The following is a 19,447-nucleotide window of genomic DNA, read 5'->3' on the forward strand; positions in this document are numbered from 1 at the left end:
ATTTTAGACTAGATACTAGCGAAAGTTTATAGTATACTAACCTATTTAGGAAATAAATAAACAATTTCGATTTATACTATATTTAAATAGTATTCTACTATTTATCTTCTATATATAGTATCTAGTAAATAAGGGCTTACCTAATAATATAATAGACTAACCTAAATAGGAAGGAGACTTAATAATTTTAAAGTTATTTTTAGATATAATCTACTTTTAAGCAAATAGTATTCTACTACTAGCTATTCTATATATAGATATCTAAATAGTATTCCACTATTGACTAAGTAATTAAATAGTATTCTACTAATATCTAGTCTATACTTTTAGATAAAAGGATACTATAATATAGAACTATTATAAATAGATAGAAGATATATATAATATTCTTAACTATAGCTCTTTTATCTATTATAGTATACTAGTATAAAGACTAGACTTAAAAAAAGGTCAAGTCGTAGTAGTTTAGTTAGAACTAGATAATAGTCGACGAGTATTAGTACCTTAATAAATCCGGTTAAGATAACTTCTTCTGTCTTTAATAAGACCTAAAGACTATATTAGGGAGCTTTTAGTCGTCGTAGGAGAGCTTATTATCCTCGGACTTATTAACTTCAAGTTAGTTAGATAAGAGCCTACCCCGTTTAATACCCTCGCCGGATCCTATTAATACTAGGGGGGTTATTAGGTAAGTAGCCAATAGGATTACTATACTAAGTCTCCTAATAGAGAGCTCCCATTACTAGGATTACACTATTACCTAGTCCGTTTTACCTATAGTAGGTTAGCTTAGTTATATACTTTCGGTAGTTATACCTAGTATAATCCTAGGCCCAATTTGAACTAGATTCTAGTAGCTTAAATATATATCTCTTTAATTAAATCCATTCTAACCTACTTTTTAACTAGAAGAACATTATTCTACTATATATCGCCTAGGGTTCGATTCCTAGACTCACTATATCTCGTTATTTATTCATAGCCTAGGCCTTTTTATAGATATCGCTTCTAGATTTTCGATCTATATAGGCCAGGGCGAGGATCGATATATAATAGGAAGGTTTACCGAACGCGATATATCTGAGAAGGTCTATTTGATATGAGATATTTGATGGAAGAACGTTATTCCATTATATATTACCTTAGGGTTCGATTCCTAGGCCCGCTATATCTCGTTATTTTTCTATTATATAGCCTTAGCCTTTTTATAGTATATTGGGGAGAGGCGTAATGAGAGCTAGGGTTTCGCCAAGGTTAGGCCTTAGGCTATATATATGTATAGGATAAGTTCAAGCGCTGTGATTGGCTAGGCTAGGATCGATATATAATAGGAAGGTTTACCGAATGCGATATATCTAAGAAGGTCTATTTAATATGAGATATTCGACGGAAGAACGTTATTCCACTATATATTACTTAGGGTTCGATTCCTAGGCCTACTATACCTCATTATTTTTATATTCTATAGTCTAGGCCTAGGCTTTGACATAGGTCGAGTCGGGTCGGGTTTTAGGGGTAGCTAACCTAACCTATCGGGCTATTAAGTTAGCTCTTAACTAGCCTAAACTCGACTCAATCTAGATTAGATTTAGACCGGGTCGGGTTAGGTCTAATCTATATCCTATATTAGATCTAACTATTATCTACTTAAGGTAGATAAAGTTCCTTAAAAATATATAATCTAGTATAGGATTATATTATATTATATATATAAAGTTACTTAGTAATAGGAATAATAGTAAAATATAATAGTAATTATAATAGTATTAAGATAATTATATAATTTAGATAAAGAAGTCTTAACTATCTTACTATTTAATAACTCTAATATATTATAGATATTACTTACTAATAGAGAAGCTATTATACTCTTTCTAGTACTATTAATAGTACTATTATTATACCTATTTTCCTTATACTCTTATAAAACTATTATTAAGTTAACGAGACTCTATTAAAAAAGCTAGATTTATCGATAGATCTAGAACTCTAGCTAAATCGAATTTAAAGAGTTAGCTATATATTCTTATATTAGATAGTAATCTATTTAGCGTAGATAACGTAGAGATTTATATCTAGTTTATTATTAGTATTATAATAAATAATATAATTATTAAGGGAATATATCTTTAAAGATATTAACGAGAAATATCTTAACTACTTCTTATAATATCCTAATTATTAAGATCTAGAATTAAGTAATATTACTTAAGAAATCTAGAGTAATTTCCTTAACTAGATATTAAAAAGGAAGTTTTAGAATAAGTAAATTATATTTCTTTTAATATTATTTAATTTCTCGAAGAGCGCTAGCTATAATATAGTTAATAATAATATAATAAGAGATATAATAGTAAAGAGATATACTTCCTAACTTAAGATAATACTTTTTCCTCTACTTTTTAACTAATTTCTTTCTAGATAGAGACTTCTTTCTAGCTAGGAGTTATAGTTAAGATTCCTTCGTTTATTTCTAGATATTATTAGTAAGACTTTTATCTTTATCTTTTCCTTTCTCTTTATCTTTATCTTTATCTTAATCTTAATCTTTTACTACTATATATATAAATACTCTCTATTTCTTTTATTATTCTAGTAACTTTAGTAATAAAGAAGTATTATTAAGTATAATCTAATAAGTTTATTATATTAACTATTATAATATAAAGAGAGAAGAAATAATTTACTTAATTATATAAAGATAATAAAGAGACTATAGAGTTAGAAAGAAGATAAATAAAGAGAAAAAATAAGAATAAAGTAAAAATCTAAAAATTTAGTAAATAAGATAGAAAAGTTTATTTTTACTTTACTTTAACTTTTACTTTAACTTTTACTTTTATCTTATTTTTAACTTTTATCTTAACTAATCTTAATTCTCTACTCTTCTCCTTTTCTATCTTTCTTTATAGATCTTAATTAGTCTAGTTTATTTACTAATCCTATAGTTTATTATAAAGTCTATAATAATTATCTATTTAGAAATTATCTTAGTTATTATATATTATATTAAAATTAGTAAATAAAAACCTAGAAAACTAACTTATATAATATTTATTCTTTTATTTAACTTCTATTATTAATACTAATATATATTAGATTTTAGATCTCTATCTCTATTATTATAGATCTAAATTAAGATAATAATAATATATTTAAAGTACTAATTTTACTAGATTTAGATATAGAATAAGATACTTCTCTTCTTTTCGCTCTCTTTTATCGAAGAGATCTTTACTAATATAATAATTAATATAATAGTAATAATAATTTTTCTAGCTTAGCTAGAAAAAATTCTTCTTTATTAATTACTAGAATTAAGACTAAATTCGTTAATAATAAGTCTATTATTAAAGAATTCTTTAATAATAATTTATCTATAGATATTAAAGAGTACTCTTCTCCTTTAAAGAAAGTTAAGACTAAGTATAATATTAATAATAATATAGTTATAGAATAAATTAAAACTAGTCGTTATCTCTTAATCCTATAATAAGTCTATTATTAATTATTATAATATCTATTACTAATCTTAACTAGAAAGCTATTTACTATATATAAGATAGACTATAAGATTAGTAATAGTATAAATTAGAAGAGAAAGTAGTCTAGCTAATATTTATAGAATAAAAATACTATAAAGAATAATATATACTATACTAAAATAAATAATATTTAGAAGGAAAACTTCTATATTTATATTACTAATTATATTATAAAGAGTTAGACTCTTAAGAAGCTATATTAATTAGATAAATATTAGTAGATAATATTAGAAGAAAGAGTTACTATAGAATAAATTATAATAATAGATCTTAATAAAGTAAAATAAATAATAATTATTATAATAAATATTAGTTTATTAATCTATTTCTAGAATATAAGATAATTACTCTAGAAAGTTTATCTAGAGTAAATTAGTAACTAAAAAGGCTCTTTTAGAAGAGAAAATAAGTTATTAAGAAGAGTTTCTCGCGCTATATAGCTAGTTTATAAGAGAAAAGTCTAAATATAATATATTCTAGAATAATATTAATAATAAAGAGAAGGAGAATACTCTCTTAATCTTAGTTAAGTTAGGACTTATTAATAAGATTAAAGATAATATTACTAGTATTAAATAGACTATTAAGATAGTATTTCTAGATATATTCTCTTAGAATTTAGAGACTATAGAGTCTCTTATAGATTCTTAAGAGTCTCTAAATATATCTATAACTATTTAGATAGTTAAAAATTAATAAAGATATATAGATAATTCTATTCTAGATTATTATAAAGATTATTACTAATCTCGCTTAGTCTTAATCCTAGTAAAATATCTTAAAGTTACTAAATATAGATTATATTTAGAGAGATATATATTAAATAGTTCGCTAATCTAAAGAATAAGATTAGAGATCTTAATATAATAAATAAACTCTTTATTTATAGTTATAATATTAAAGTAATTATAATTATAATTAAAATAGAGTAACTTAATCTAAAGAGTTTTAAACTTATAAGATATAACTAATATTTATTTTTTATTATCTAAAACTAGTCTATTTTTTCTATTATTAAGCTTTATAAAGATAAATCTACTATAATTTATTATAATAGCTATTATTAACTACTATTCTAGATAAGAGACTTTATTCTAGATAGTTTTTTAATATATACGATTATAGTCTCTTAAGATATCTTTAGGATATCGACGAAAAGGAGTAGATTAAACTCCCTAATTTTACTAACTTCTAGCCTAATAATTCTATTTAGTATTCTATTAATAACTTTAAACTAAAAATTAACTAAAGCGCTAATTATTAAAAGACTTTAGTAGCTTTAAATAGTAACTTCGTTAAAAGATAGGAAAATTATCTCCTTTATAACTATATTCTATATAACTTAATATAGAATAAATTCTTTAGACTCTTTAATATCTAATTAAAATTATCTTAATTAAGACTAGAAGAAAGAATATAAAGATAAATTAGTCTACTCTAGATAGTTTAATAAATACTAAAGTCTAATAAATACTAAATATAATATAAAAAGCTAAATTATATTATATACTCTTTTTCTTTCGTAACTATATTTAAGACTATTACTTTAGTTATTATATTTTATTAGATTATTACTATAGATTTTACTAATTATCTATTATTATATTATAATAATAGCTAATAATTCTTCCTTAGTCTATTAAGAATAATCGTATTATCGAAGAAATAATCTAACTTAAAACGTTCTTTTCTCGTCTATCTTTTATACTTTTCTATCTAATATTAAGTAAGTTTCTACTCCTAATTATAAAATAATATCTAAGTTTATTATTTAATTAGACTAGTTAGATATATAAAAGACTTTTAATATTTAATAAAAAGAAATATTATAATATTATAAGAATCCGAATATAAAGATTATCTAGAATAATAAATCTCTATACTTATCTATTTAGGATATCTTTCGCGCTATCGCGCGCGTTAAAGATAATAAATTCTTCGTCTAATATTTATATTATAATTATATTTTTAACTATTCTTTAATAATAGAATTAGAAACTATCTTACTTTAATAATATATTATTTAAATATAATATAAAAGAGATACTAAAAGAAAGAGTTATAAAGATAATATTAGTTAATATCTATAAGATATAATTAAGATCTAATAGTTATAATTATTATTATATTATCGCTAATTTATTATCTAGCTTTTAAAATATTAAATACTTATTATTAATACTCTAGTATACTCTTAGAAGATCTTTAATCGCTAATTAATTAAAGTTATTATAAATCTTTAAATCTTCTTTTACTTTATCGATTATATTATCTTTTATTATCTAATTTATATAGCGATAAGCGCGTCTAAAGCTAACTCTTCTAAAGTTCTTTTATTAAAGAATATTCGCTAATAGTTAAAGATATATATTATTAAATTAAGAGAGAAAGTACTAGCTAGACTTTTAGTAAATAAAAAGATATCTATTATAGTAGATTACTAGATAAATTCTAATTATTTCTTATTTCTTATAATTATAGAGTTAGATTATTATATTAATTATTATAATACTAAAGCTAATATTCTTAGATATTTTATTAATAATAATTAGTATTTCCGTAAGATTCTTCTAGAGTTCGAATATATTATCGGAAACTATATTAGCTAAAAGCTCGTAGATATTATTCTTTATATACTTAAGAATAATAATATCTTAATAGAATAAATCTTTATAATTATAAGCGATAATATAGCGAATAACGATATAAGAATAAGAGTTCTCGTTAACGCTCTTAGTATTATTAAGAGTAAATATATAGAGATATTAATAATTTATATTTTCTATCTTATATATATTATCTAACTTATATTAAAGAGTTTTATTAATATAATTAAGATTATCGCGAAGAATAAAAGACTAATTAAGAAGTAGAATAAGAATAATCTAAATCCGATAATATATAGTTTTATTAATCTTAATAAAGATATATTTTAGATACTTTAAAAGATAATAGTATATTATAAATATATATTATAATAGTCTTTACTAATAATCTTTTTAGCTTTAAGAAATTATAATTAAAATTAATACTAGCTTTTATCGCTATAAGAAGTTTTATACTATCTAAATTTATCGCCGAAGATTACTTAATCTTATTTAAAATATTAATTTTCGATAGAATTCTACTTTCTAAATAATTTAATATATTTATAAGCTTAAAAAAGCGCTAAAGCTAATAATTTAGCGATATCTAGAAGATAATATTTACTAATTAATATTTATTAAATAGCGATATATTAACTATTTAATTAAGATTTTTTATCTCTTTAGTAAATTTACTATTATAATTAGTAAATCTTAGAATATCCTAATAATATATTAAGTCTTCGCGATTTATAATATACTATTTAAATATCTAGAGAATTAATATTTTCTACTTTAGAGGAAGCGAATATAATAGAAAGTTAAGATATATAAGATATTAGAGAAGTTTATTAATAAACTAAGAGAGTATTATATATAAATAATAAATAAACTAGAAAAGCTCTATATAATAGCTATAATTCTTATATCGTAATATAAATTAGCTTTCATTAAGATCGAGAACTAGTTAGATAATTATAGCTAATATAAATAGATAAATTTAGACTATTATATTAGTTATTACTTTATATTAAAGTCTTTAGTAAAATAAATATCGAGACTATCTTTAAATAATAATTAATTATTATACTATTAAAGCTTAATAAATCTATATCTATATAAGTTAGTTATTACTAATCGCTTCTTCTCTCTATAATATTTCTTTAATTAATAGAGAATTATTCTCTCTTTCTATAATAAGTTAACTATCTTAGTTATTAATATTAATAACTATAATAAGTTAACTATCCTAATTATTAACTTTCTATTCTTAAGACTTTACTAAGCGGAAATCCTCTAAGACTTTAAGTTATCTTCTCTTAAGTCGTAGATAAAAGAGATCTAGAATAACGACTAAAATATTAGAGTTTAATTAATACTTATAAGATTATATAAGTTAGAACTCTATATTTTTAGACTATTATATTATTTATTACTAGTATAATATAGACTTTAGAATTAAAGATCTTAATAATATTCTATAATATTAAAAAGCTATATAATATTAATAGTCTACTCTCGCTATTATTACTTAAGATATTCTTATAATTTCTACTATCGAAGTAGAAATTAAATATCTATTTAATATTACTCGCGATATTTATTCTTATTATTAATTTAATCTTAAATTTAAAACTCTTCGTCTCTTAATAATAAAAATATATATAAACTAGTTTAATTTATAGAAGAAATATTAATAGCTCGCGATCTCGAATCTTAAGAATTAAGAGAAGAATATTAATAATAATATAAATAATAAAGAAAAGAATCTAGTTAATAAAGATTATATAAGAGATTTAATTAATAAAAGCGAAGATAATAATAAACGATTTAAGAATAATAAAGAACTATTATACTTTAATCTAGATTATATTAAAGATAATTAAAGTAATAACTAAAGTAATAGTCGAAGTATTAATATTAATTATAAATATAACGAAAATACCGACTAAGATATCTTTTATAAGATCGATAAAGATAATAACGATAATAACTAGAATAATAATTAAAGTAATAGTTAAAGTAATAATTAATTAAATTAAATTATATAATATCTTTATAAGTAAACTATTAATACTAGTACTTTATAAATAATATATCGAAAACCCTATTTCGCGAGCTTAATTATCCTTCCTCGCTTAGTTATTTAATTATAGTTAAGTAATTCTCGATAATTAATTAAGTTAAGATAAAGATAGATCGATAATCTAATTAATAGCGATAAACTACTTCTAGTTTCTTTAAGTATATTATAATTCTCTCTCTCGTTATATCTATCTTAACTTAACTATATCCTTATAGATCGAAAGGCGAAATAATAATAAAAATAGAGTACTCGGAAGAGGAAAGAAAAGATATAGGAATAGTAAGATATATACTATTTAATATTATAATAGTATATTATATTCCTTTTCTATTTATAACTATTATTATAATAACTATTCTTTATCTTATCCTTTAAAATTAGTCTAATTTAGTCGAGAGATATTTTATATTATATTAGATTATAATATCTACGTTATATCTCTTAAGATTTAAACTTTAGGTCGTCTATAGATTATTAGGTTAGGTTAACTACCCTATTAGCCCGATAGACTAGGCTATCGGGCTAACTACTCTCTAGCCTAAACCCGACCCGGAACCCGACCCGACTCGACCTACGTCGGGTCAACCCGACCCATGTCAAAGCCTAGTTTAGTTTGTAGAAATCGGTGCTGGCTTCACTGTGTGCAAAGGGGACAAAGGGTTAGATACCGGCATCGCTGGAGCGAATAAGAGTCGGAATTGCCGACGGACACGTAAGCGTTCATGGGAAGGAGTGGTAAGAAACTGCGGAGTTCCAGACTCCGGCGTTAAGGTTAAAATAGACGTGAACCTAATAGTTATAGCTTACATATAGATAATATAAGCTTCTATAACTATCTTAAAGACTAGATAACGAGGCTTATAATGCTCGAGAAAGTGATATCTTTATAATGATTTATATACTATACTTAAAATAGCGATAGTTTAGGTTAATTCAATCGGAAGTATTTAGGTATATTACGAAGGATCTATTATTAGGAAAGAACTTATCTATCTACTTCAAGCCTAAATATTATAGTAAGGGGACTATAATTACAATATCTATAGCGAATATGTGTCACGAACCGCCAAGTATACCTCGCACGTGACAACCCCTTACTATTTAGGCACCGTATACTCACCGCCTAAGGGAAGCTCTCTTTCCTTCCCTTATACTTAGAGTCTTAGTTAAGATATACTATCAAGGAATACCTATACCTACCTACTACCTATCGCTATCCTCTACCTATCTTAATAGGCTGTTCCTAACATCTAATAAATAATATATATACTAACTATTCCTTTTATCTTAGAAGTCTATATAGTATAAATATAATATATCGATATTCTCCGTTATATATATAGTCTTCCTTATATAGTTTTATATTCTAATAGTTTATTATAATCTCTATTTCTTCGACGTTTATATTAAGAATAACATATTATTATAAGATAATATCGTCATATATAGTTAAGTTTTTATCTTCTTTATCGATAACTTAACGACGAATCTAAAATAACCTTCTATATTAAATCTAAACTATTTAAATATAAATCTATAAAACTAAAGTTTTATAAATAAGGTTCGCTCTATATAAATAGAGTACTTAATATATTATAAGATAAATATAGTCTTTAATTATATAAGATTTATATTAAATTTATTTCTATCTTTATAGAAATATTTAATCTTAAGATTATTCTTTATCTTTTTAATATTTATATTATTAAAGATTAAGATATTAATACTTATTAAAGATAAGTTAGATTATTAGATAAGTCTAGATTTAGATAACTTAGAATTAGAACTACTAAATATAATCGTTAATTCTACTTACTATCTAAGAGAATAGTTAAAATATTATAAGTTACTTTGTAATATATAAAATATTAACGAATAAACTCGAAGTAATTTACTTAGTAATATAGTAGTAGGACTTAATATAGCTAAGACGAAAACTAAGAGTATAGTATATAACTATATATAAAGCGATTAATCGAGAATAACTCGATTATTTATAACTAAGGTTAACTACGAAGAAAAGCTAAAGAGAACTATAGACTATATATCCTGGGAAAGTCTATAAATATATTGTATATATTGCTCTATCCTAATATATTAATATATTAGTATATATAAAATATATTATTCCTAATGCTAAGCCTAGTATATTTTGTCACGTGAGTCTCGGCTTACTTCCCAGTCCTATTCTCGCATAGCCTCCAAAGAGGTCGCTTCGTAACAAATGACCGAATGTAATGACAGGGGGGAGCCGCTAAGGTAGCTGAGGCGAATGGGAATTCAGGAAGTGGTGAAGACCTCCAATGTGGGGTATTTTGAGGAGTTTCTGGATTCCCCAATAACTCACGCCTTGGACGCCGTCCCAATATGATCCTATTGACCTTCTATTCATATTTGAACTATCTACTGCGAAGCTATCAGGCCGGTAAGACCATATATTGGCTGTTGCCAGCAAGTGTGAGATCCTCTACAGTATGGCCAACGAAGTGCCGATAACCATGAAAGCCCATGTCCTCGAGCAGTACAATATGCCTTATCAACTCCGGAATCTCCCAATACCAGTTATTGAGGATGCGAATGACATCCTTATCAGAGTAGACGCGGCTTCCTATTGCCATACGGATGCAGTCCTCGCCTCGGGAAAGATGCGCCCGCCACCACTTCCGCATATAGGCTGCCATGAGTTTGCTGGAACTGTCGTCGGTGTCGGCGACGACCCATCAGCACACGCCTTGAGGATTGGCGACCGCGTGGCTGTTCCCGGTCGTGGAAATCATGTTTGTGGGAGATGCCTTGAGTGCCAAAATCCTTCAGGCCCTCTTCCTGACCAGCCTGGGTATTCTGTCTATTGCCCCAATGCTGGGGGTGGGCTTGGTGTGGGTAGCAAACCAGGGGGATTCCGAGAGTACGCCGTCGTCGACTCGAGACAAGTAGCTATCATTCCGGACAGTATGACAGCGGTGGAAGCTGCGCCACTAATGTGCGCGGGTCTCACAATCTTTGCAGCCCTCAGGAAATGCGAGCTCAAGCCTGACCAGCGAGTAGGTATTATTGGATGCGGAGGTGGGCTTGGGCACTTGGGTCTGCAGTTTGCCACCAAAATGGGGTTGAAGACGACCGGTGTTGACATAGCATCACCCGCACTCGAACTTGCAAGGAATTTGGGGACAGGAGCTACGATTGTCGACGCTTCAGCCAAAAGCGCAGCGGAGGCTAAGCAGGAGATGGGTGAAGAGGACGGTAGACAGCATCCGTCCGAGATGGGTTTAGATGCGGTGATAATTCTGCCAGAGAGTCAGAAGTCATTTGACTACGGGATGCAGTTATTGAGGAATGGCGGTCTCTTGGTCCTGGTATCCTTCCCGCCAGAGGGTTTCCATGTCTCAGCAGATGACCTGGTCTTTCGTCGCATTCGCGTGGTTGGTAGCTTGATCGGCTCCAACAAGGCCATGGGAGACATGTTTGACTTCTGTGTCAAGAACGGTGTCAAGGCAAAAATCAAAACTTATCCCTTTCCGAAGCTCAATCAGTTGGTGGAGGATTATCATTCTGGAATCGGCGGCAAGCTAGTTCTGGACATGGCGATGGACGAGTGAGTCTGCAACTTGAGCTTAGGGATGGGCTTGCTCGCGAGTATTGACATTGTATACGGGTCACTCTATGTGAGTTTGGTAGTTACGCTCAACTGCAGCCAAACGATCGAGATCCAGCTGAACTTAATGGATATTGCCGAAACAGTAGAAGTTCGACAGAGAGTCGGCGGTTTATGACGAATGGACAATCTTTGCTAGGATTAAAAGCCCAGACTAAGTTCGTGGCGACATAGCTAGCTAGTATCAAACCCTTGAAGAAGGGAACATTGTCACTCTCTCCCAAGGGGGAAGCTATTGGAATAAGTTTGGGCCTTGAGCACGAGGACACCCTATTAGATCGCTGCCGTAGCCTCGCTTTCACTGACTCAGTTTAAATTCCTCGACAACTGTTATACTTCAAGATCCCCACTCGATACAGAAGAGAATGATGAAAGGCTGCACAATGACGGCATCGGCCATTAAAGTTCTTAGTCCAGTCATCGCACAGGTCTTCCTCAAAAGTTATGTGCATCCTCCGGCGAACCGAATCTCGATCGAGCCTACACGAAGTTTAAATCGCTTTCCTGTATAAGGGAAATAGTAGAAGATACTCGATCCGGCATGCTCTTCCGCAGCGTAGGAAGGTCAAATACTCGCCACCCTGTGTCAAGTGCATGTCGAGACGTAGTTTGCGGGGAAATAGCACCTGCTACCCTAACCGTGGCCTTTGCAAGGCTCTACACGTTTACGCCGCGACCTTGCAGTTGTCCAAAAGGTAGTGACCATTTGGCGAATTCGTCGCCAACACTCATTGAGTTGTCGGAGGTTTCAGAGCCTGCCATCCCTCTAAAAAATCCAGCCATCGGATCTCCTTCCCTAGGTCTTTACTTGGGTGCGCAAACCAGTGGTTAAGCTGTTGATTTGAGGCCAGAAAGACTTTGCGATTCAACGACGTCATGGGCATGGGGGAAAACTTTCTGACAAGTTGTTTGGCGCAGCCTGAAAGGATGGCAAAATCTGGGGATAGGATCATTGCAGCAGCCTTTCCCCGCAAAACTGCGGGCGAGACTCAAAACGCTCTGTAGTTCATCGGGCTGGAGACTTCGGCTTTGGATGTTGCGAGGGGCATCACAGCCGACGCTCGACAATCAATCAAATCCCGTGGATCGGCAGAAAGACGGCATTCTAACCGGAGACCCAGCATCATTATAATACAGATTGAGTAGTCATGGGTCCCCGGAATGCTGTACCCATGGATTCCCCAGCGGCGGATCCCGCATCCCACTAGCCCCATCTATTGGCGGCTTGAAGATAGGGAGGTTGAACCATCAACCAAAACAGGACTCCACGTACAATTCTTCCACGCCGACAGCGAGTAACCTGTTAAATTAGGAGCAATAGGATTGATTCCATCAAACGCGCGAAGGCACGCTGACAATGATAACCAGGGGTCTGTATGCACAATGTCGTCGTGCTCTTGACGGCTATGCCGCTCATCCGTCGGAATATTGCTATAGTGGTTAAGATCGTCGCGTAGAAACACAGGGTTGGTTCCAAGCAAGCTTAATTACAATTGGCAGAGTGTCCAAGATAGTCAAGACCGGACAATGATAATCAACCAACAAAGTCAAGGGTTCTTGTGGATACAATCGTCATCTGCGCATATGAGCCTTCAACGCGTTGTAACGCTGATCCGGTGCCGTCCCGGTGGATCAACTCGAAATTTTCCCTTTCGTTCAGAACATGTGAGTGATTCATCCAACAAGAGGTTACATATCGGAGTCCTCTAACCCTTATGGCCCACCAAAACCCCTACACAGAAACTGTTTTGGCATCGTTAGCTGGAGACGCTGGTCCCTTGGTTGCGGGGCATGATGTCCATCTTCTCGTGGGAAGACAGTGCGCGTGCCAGTCACACAGCTCGCCATGTATCTCCAGCTGGGGCCTGTCTCTCACGCCTTGGAACCCCGTGGAGTTTGCGAGCGATGATTGTCTGCCCCCGCTTGAGGATGTGGGTTGAAAGGTGAAGTGATAAACCCCAGCAAGCCCACCGATATTTTCTTCCTCTGCTTCAACCAGCGAAGCTGCTTTGCCGCAAGTCTGCACCAAGATGGCATCTCAAGATCCTCAAATCACGCGCGAGGCTGCGAACGGGTAGGCAGCCAATCAGCGAACCTTGTTCAGCAATGTAGCTGACTTGACCAGTGGCGATGACGAGAAGTATATCGGCGAAAAGCAAGAGACGGCCTATATCGACTTGGAAAACAGCTCAACAGCAAAGTATGCGAATCACCCACCACCAACAGCCTTTGTGTGACTGAGACCTGATAGGATTCGAAACCCCTTGGCTCACCTTTCCAATGAAGAAGTCATCAAGGATGTCGAAGAGTTCGCCAGGAATAATGACTTCGCAGACATGACGGACCTCCTTGTGAAGGGTGCCCTCGTTGCTAAGGATCCTCCAGCCTTTGAGACTGTTCCAGGCCTTACGGAACCCGAGAAAGAAGCTATCCGCAATGAGGTCTTACACAAGTGGCGTCAGCCAAAATCGCTTTACTTCACAATCATCCTTTGCTCGATTGGCGCTGCTGTACAGGGTTGGGATCAGACCGGCTCCAACGGCGCCAACCTCTCCTTCCCTGATGCTTTAGGCATTCCAGTTGGTGACACATTGGCGAATAACCAACCAAATCCGAACGCTGCTCGCAATCAATGGTATCAAGGCTTGATCAATGCCGGGCCATACATTGCCTCCGCATTCATGTAAGCAATTCGTTGACGGTAGCAAGCCCAAATACTGACTGATCTCAGTGGCTGCTGGTGCTCTGATCCACTCAACAACTTCTTTGGTCGACGAGGAACTATCTTTGTATCTGCAGTCTTTTGCTTCTTGAGCCCGATTGGCTCCGCCTTCGCTCAAAGTAAGTACCTGATCGGCATGGGCCTGGGATGCTGTCTGACTTTCCACAGCGTGGGATCAACTTCTCGTCACTCGACTTCTGCTTGGCATTGGGATGGGATGCAAGGGCTCAACAGTTCCGATCTTCAGCGCAGAAAACGCGCCTGCATCAGTCCGAGGCGGCCTAGTCATGAGCTGGCAGATGTGGACTGCATTCGGCATTTTCTTGGGCACTTGTGCCAATCTTGCCGTCAAGGATACTGGCTCCATCTCATGGCGACTTCAATTTGGCTCTGCAATGCTTCCTGCCTTACCTCTCCTCGTGGGAGTTTACTTCTGCCCAGGTGCGTCACTCCAATACCCCTACCCAGACTGCATGACTGATAATGTGCAGAATCTCCTCGTTGGTACATCAAGAAGGGTAGATACCGCAACGCCTTCAGATCACTCAAGCGTCTCAGGAACACCGAGCTCCAGGCTGCCCGTGATTTGTACTACATCTTCGCTCAACTCCGCATGGAAGCCAGCTTGGTCAAGAAGAAGAGCAACTATGTGACACGTTTCATACAACTGTTCACGATTCCACGAGTTCGTCGCGCAACTCTGGCATCCTTCACTGTCATGATTGCACAACAGATGTGCGGAAGTAAGTGGAGAAGTTTTCATTGTGACAGGATGTGTACTGATTCAGGCGTAGTCAACATCATCGCCTTTTACAGCTCCACCGTGTTTAAAGAGGCCGGTGCATCCAACACGGACTCCCTTTTGGCTTCTTGGGGCTTCGGATTGGTGAATTTTGTATTTGCGTGGCCCGCCATCTGGACCATTGATACATTTGGTCGCCGATCACTCCTTTTGTTCACCTTCCCTCAGATGGCATGGACCTTGTTGGCTGCAGGCCTTTGCTATTTGATTCCCTCGTCCAGTTCAGCGCACCTGGGTCTAGTCGCCCTCTTCATCTACTTGGTATGTCAGGAAGTCATTCATCTAGAAAACAAGGCATGCTAACATAAACAGTTTGCGGCATTCTACTCGCCGGGAGAAGGTCCTGTGCCATTCACATATTCCGCCGAGGTCTTCCCTCTTTCGCACCGCGAGGTCGGTATGGCTTGGGCAGTCGCAACTTGCTTGTTCTGGGCTGCCGTACTCTCAATCACCTTCCCGAGGATGCTTTCGGCTATGACCCCAACGGGTGCGTTCGGGTTTTATGCAGGTCTTAATATCTGTGCGCTTATCATGATCTTCTTGTTCTTGCCCGAAACCAAGCAAAGAACCTTGGTAAGCTTGTGTCCTTTGAACCTCTCTTCAAGACATCTGACAATCATTCCAGGAGGAACTCGATTATATCTTTGCTATTCCGACCCGAACTTTCATGAAACATCAAGTGGGCATCGTCCTGCCATGGTGGATTAAGACAACTATCTTCCGCCGCAAGATCGGCCCTTGCCCCCCACTTTGGTCGTTCGATGGTCATGTTGACAACGATCAAGAGTTTGTGGAGACTATCCGGAGACAAAGTGAGGCTGTTCATGGAGGGCGCCGCCGGAGTAGCGTCGCTGGCAGGATTGCCAACAGATTCTGAGCTCTGTTGGTAGGAGCCCATCAACTCTCGCGAAAGCGCATGAATGAAAGAGCTAACTCTCGGGGGTTTATGAATCTTTTGAATTGTGCCACGAGTCGACGGAATTCAAGAATCCACCGCAGTCGAGATTCGTGCTGCATTACAATCACAAATTGGATATATAAATGAACATACAATGTAGTAGACAATCACCGCTATAGTACGGAGTATAGTAGTGACAATACTAGAAGTCAACCACCAAAGTCTCCCTCACTTAACAACTGGAAGTTGCTACAAGCATGGTAACCCTAGTTCCCTGGTCGATAGGAACTGTGCAGAACTATTGCCAAAAGAATCCAATAAGTTGTGTGAAGTTTTGTTTCCGCTATCCTGACAGAGGCGATGAAATTTATCGAATTTTTCATACCCTCTAAAACTCTCTTTCCAGTGTAATTGTACGGGAGTCCTCCTTTGTATGGATGCGGCATTTGAACGGCGCGACGGGGGCTTGAAATGGCAAGCCCGCCGCACGACGGAGAAGTCAGGATCGTCACTGAAACCATGTTGAACTGTCAGTCAATCGAATGGCTTCGCCCGCCAGTCCTACGACTGTGTCGATACTCGATCCCTAGAGGCACAGCGAGACAACAGGGATGGCAAACACATGGCAAAGACTGTGCTGCAGCAGCGGTGGCGCGAACCACCAATCCAAGTTCGAAGCCTCGAGTAACACGATGCTGTCTCAAGCGCCCGCTGAGAGAATTAGGCTACAAGAGGCTCCGGATGGAGCCGCGATTTTCCAACAGGAGGAAAATAGGTTCCAGTCTGACCGTCAAAATTCAGCAATCCAGCCCCGAGGGAAGATAGCACAGGAAAGTTGAAGACACCTACCTACCTACCCAGGTAGGTACAACTTCAGAAAGATCTAAACTGTGTTGCCGGGAGACAGAAGGATGTTTCTCCAAACATGAGATAAATCCCATCATGGGGATGGGTCAACCTCGACGCGATGTACCTTTCTTTCAAGTCCCAGCAGTCCAAAACTTGCTGTCAGACAGTGCCCTTCCAGCCGTTGTGCCGCTAGTTAGTCGCCTGATGACTACGTAATGCTCACGTTTGCATCTCTCTCAACCCGCCAGCATCCAGACGGCCTTCTCTACTCGTGAGTACAAATGGCCTGCGCTGCCCGCCTGCGTGGTATGCGCCATTGCACACCCAGCTGCGCCTGATTCCAGTTTCCGGCAATCAAAACATTGACCGAAGCCACACTAAAAGGGGACAAAATGGCTGAAAAATTGCATGAAACGGCCCAAAACATTGTTGGAGATATCAAATCTGGCCTCCATGGCATCCACGGCGCAGGCGAAGCCCTCCGGGGTGGCGCAATGGAAGTACTGGATACCGTCTTCCACAAAACAGAGGGTGAGGAGAGGAATCGAGAGATCGCCGAACAAGGTCTGGCGGAGATGAGGGGGAGCGAAGGCCGATTTGAAGAGCGACACCATCAGTATGAAGCACATCATCTAGGAACTCAGCACAGGGCAGAAAAAGATCACCACCACAACACCAATCACGGACAGGGAAGCCATTTCGCCGACGCTCGTTCCAAGGACTTGGCAGCTGAAGAACAACGTAAAGCGACGGGAATCGTGTCTGAGGAGGGCGACAGCTTGAGCGCCGCAAGGGCGGCTATGGAGGGAAAGTATTAAATCTGCTTCTGAGGAGGTTGCTTCCGCTGGAGAGGGTATACCGGCGGCATTTGCTCAGTGATAAGTCACGCGGTCCTAGCGATGGTCTCATTGAAGGAATTCAGAATTCCGAAATCCCATCCTTCACCACGATTTTCCCTACGTCGTCATCTCTTGCTCCCTCCACAACACTTCTGATGAACTGTCCGCCGATACTCGGGTGCTTCGCTCCCATCTCCTTCGCCAGGTGCCGTGCATTCCCTAAGTCCGTCTCCAAGAATCCAGGCCCAACAGACCAAACCTTGACTCCGTCTGCCTTCAACTTGTGATTCCAATCCACCATCAACATGTTCAACGCTGTCTTACTGCATCGATACCCGATTGTCTCAAAGTCGATCTTCTTCGGCCACCCAGCAGGTTGAGGCGGCGTAGGAAAATAAGACCTGCTCGCTTTTGTGACGTTGGAGAGACCTGTCACAAAGATCAATCGAGGGTCGGGGGATTTGAGCAAGAGTGGCATAAATGTCCAGGTTAGAACATTTGTACCGGCAACGTTGACATTATAGGCTTTCATGAAGCAGTCGCGGAGTGAAACCTCTCCGGCCAGAAATGCAAGGTCAAATGTTGCTCCTGTGAGTGTTGAAAGTCAGCTCGGGTTGAAAGAAGAAAGGGCAAAACGAGATACAATACCAGCGTTATTTATGAGAGCATCGATATGTCCCAGTTTAGTCTTGACCTGATCGAACGCTCTTTCGATCGACGCGTCACTATCAAGATCGACTTGGAGCGCTTCGACCGTGTTGGGTAAGTCGCGACATTCTTTGTGCAGTTTCTCGATCGCATGCTCAGCCTTCTCCAGGGAGCGACTGCCCATGAGGACGTGATATGGCTGGTTGGATTCAAGGAGCGCCTTGACTGTCTCGTAGCCGATACCGTTGTTGCCACCTTTCTCAGGCTTAGCACCATGACCCTAGAAAAAAGACCGACAATGATTTTACTTACCTGTCACAAGAGCAATTCTTCGGGCTGCCATTGCTGCGGTCGTCGGTCACCCTTCCAACGATTCCTCTCTGCTGAATTGTGGGAATAGAAAGCGCTTTGTAGTAAGATCAGGCACTCCGACCTTCCAGCCTCCGTTTCAGATGTCATCCCTTATATGTTATTTTCTAGCATCTAGGGTGAACGGGTCGGCGAATTCGTCTCTGAATGTTATGACACCGGCAACCACGGCACCCAATGAGCACAGATTCTCCACACAACCTTTGGTATTTCATTGGCGATCATTTCGTGGAGAAGGCAGAGCTATTCCATCTCGGGACAAACCCTGCGAGTCTCGCAAATCCTTCGTACTTCCAGAGACGTTACAACTCTCGTCGATGTCACCCGCGGTTGTAGCTTGAGTCACAGGTTGAATTCCGAGTCTCTGACTCATCGCTTCTGGTCAGCATCCTCTCAGTATACGAATTTGGCGACAGCGCAAGGTATCCCAAGAACGTTGGGCCTCGCCGTTC

The 19,447-nt window shown here is 35.7% G+C and overlaps 4 protein-coding genes across 4 annotated transcripts; 3 read left to right on the forward strand and 1 right to left on the reverse strand.

Moving 5' to 3' along the window:
• Positions 1-10,690: 10,690 nt before the first annotated feature.
• Z520_09688 (uncharacterized protein) lies at positions 10,691-11,812 on the forward strand (the record flags this gene model as incomplete). Its single annotated transcript, XM_016780182.1, has 1 exon — positions 10,691-11,812. One exon carries the CDS (start codon positions 10,691-10,693, stop codon positions 11,810-11,812), a length of 1,122 nt encoding a protein of 373 aa, XP_016628765.1.
• A 2,086-nt stretch (positions 11,813-13,898) lies between these two features.
• Positions 13,899-16,269, forward strand: Z520_09689 (uncharacterized protein; the record flags this gene model as incomplete). The annotated part of the gene is made up of 9 exons (XM_016780183.1): positions 13,899-13,942; positions 13,994-14,068; positions 14,120-14,551; positions 14,600-14,709; positions 14,759-15,031; positions 15,082-15,333; positions 15,385-15,653; positions 15,705-15,965; positions 16,018-16,269. 9 exons carry the CDS (start codon positions 13,899-13,901, stop codon positions 16,267-16,269), a joined length of 1,968 nt encoding a protein of 655 aa, XP_016628766.1.
• A 1,262-nt stretch (positions 16,270-17,531) lies between these two features.
• On the forward strand, positions 17,532-17,957 carry Z520_09690 (uncharacterized protein; the record flags this gene model as incomplete). Its single annotated transcript, XM_016780184.1, has 1 exon — positions 17,532-17,957. The coding sequence occupies one exon, from the start codon at positions 17,532-17,534 to the stop codon at positions 17,955-17,957; it is 426 nt and encodes a 141-aa protein (XP_016628767.1).
• A 100-nt stretch (positions 17,958-18,057) lies between these two features.
• Z520_09691 (uncharacterized protein) lies at positions 18,058-18,969 on the reverse strand (the record flags this gene model as incomplete). The annotated part of the gene is made up of 3 exons (XM_016780185.1): positions 18,058-18,566; positions 18,627-18,881; positions 18,939-18,969. The coding sequence occupies 3 exons, from the start codon at positions 18,967-18,969 to the stop codon at positions 18,058-18,060; spliced, it is 795 nt and encodes a 264-aa protein (XP_016628768.1).
• Positions 18,970-19,447: the final 478 nt, after the last annotated feature.

The sequence above is a fragment of the Fonsecaea multimorphosa genome (genome assembly GCF_000836435.1).
Source record: "Fonsecaea multimorphosa CBS 102226 unplaced genomic scaffold supercont1.25, whole genome shotgun sequence".
NCBI classification, from domain to species: domain Eukaryota; kingdom Fungi; phylum Ascomycota; class Eurotiomycetes; order Chaetothyriales; family Herpotrichiellaceae; genus Fonsecaea; species Fonsecaea multimorphosa.